General features: G+C 47.2%; 1 protein-coding gene across 1 annotated transcript; it reads left to right on the plus strand.

Annotated features, from left to right (window-relative positions):
• The first annotated feature begins 119 nt into the window (after window positions 1-119).
• On the plus strand, window positions 120-1,210 carry LOC144198467 (uncharacterized). Its single transcript, XM_077719497.1, has 4 exons — window positions 120-250; window positions 326-440; window positions 520-612; window positions 1,040-1,210. The coding sequence occupies exons 1-4, from the start codon at window positions 184-186 to the stop codon at window positions 1,098-1,100; spliced, it is 336 nt and encodes a 111-aa protein (XP_077575623.1). The 5' UTR covers window positions 120-183; the 3' UTR covers window positions 1,101-1,210.

The raw sequence follows: 1,210 nt of genomic DNA on the forward strand, positions 1-1,210 counted from the left end.
CTTCGGCCTGACGGGAAAGCGCGTGGTCTCCGGGGGAGGAAAAAAAGAAAAAAAATCCCCACTCCACTCCGTATAAAACAAGAGGAGGATGTTCTTTAGCCTCCCACTCGGTTTCCCACTCGGTTTCCCACTCGGTTTCTTCATCCGTCCCATTGGAACTTCTTTGGTTTGGCTGAGAAGGACATGATGACCTTTGCTCTCCTCCTCCTGCTTCTTCTGGTCAGCGGACTCTCTGTGAACCTCAATCAAGGTAAGTCACAACTATCTTAACTCATTTTTATGTGGTCTTAATGGTATTTAAATCTTGACACTAAACCAAAACCAGCCCAGGATTTTCCCGGCCGTTGCTCCTGTCCAAATTCCATCAAGTTCCTGAAAGGCAACATCTCGGATTTCCAAGTCCTGGAAAAGCGACCGGCTTGCGATCAAACGGAACTCATGTAAGTCAATAATACAACTTTTTTTTTGGCGCTCGTCCTTGCCCACTTTGAAATTTGCTCCATTTTTTGTTTTGGTCAGCATCACCCTGGACAAGCCGGGCAACGCTACGGAAAAAGTCTGCGTGAATCCACTGGGAAGACTGGCCAAGGCCTTTTTTCGATGCTGGGAGAGGTAAGATCCCCCTCAAAACTTTAGCGTAGGGGTGGGCAAATTGACTTTAAAAATGTGACAGATGGGCGGGGTCAGCTACTGACACTGGCTTACGCGGGATGGCGCCATCTTGGGGTAAAAAAACAACAACAAAAAACAATTGGACAACGTCGGCGGGCCGGATTAAAAAGCCTAAGGGGCCGTTTGTGGCCCGCGGGCCGTAGTTTAACCACGCCTTCTTTAGCTTCAACTTTTACTCGAAGCACATTCCGCAAATCACATGATTTAAGGAAAAAAGGAAAAGATGTGAGGCTCCAAATGAGCCCTTGAGCAAGCCTGCAAAAAGAATTGGCAAGAAAACTCCAGATGTTTCGTATTAGTTCGCTGGCCTATGACTGGACAACCCCCCCACCCCCCCTTTCGTTTTTCACCCTTTTGTTTTTTAAAGGATAAACAAAGACGAGAAGCGGAAGACGGAGTGCATCGAAAGAAAAAGAAGGGCAGAGTGAAGAACGGGAGCTCTTCCAGGAAGGAAACGCCTCCAGGGATTATCACAACAACTTTTTGGGGGACTTTTTGGGAAAACCAAAAGTACAAAAAGGAAGCCCACAAGTGAACA

The sequence above is a fragment of the Stigmatopora nigra genome, chromosome 6 (assembly GCF_051989575.1).
Source record: "Stigmatopora nigra isolate UIUO_SnigA chromosome 6, RoL_Snig_1.1, whole genome shotgun sequence".
Taxonomy (NCBI): Eukaryota; Metazoa; Chordata; class Actinopteri; order Syngnathiformes; family Syngnathidae; genus Stigmatopora; species Stigmatopora nigra.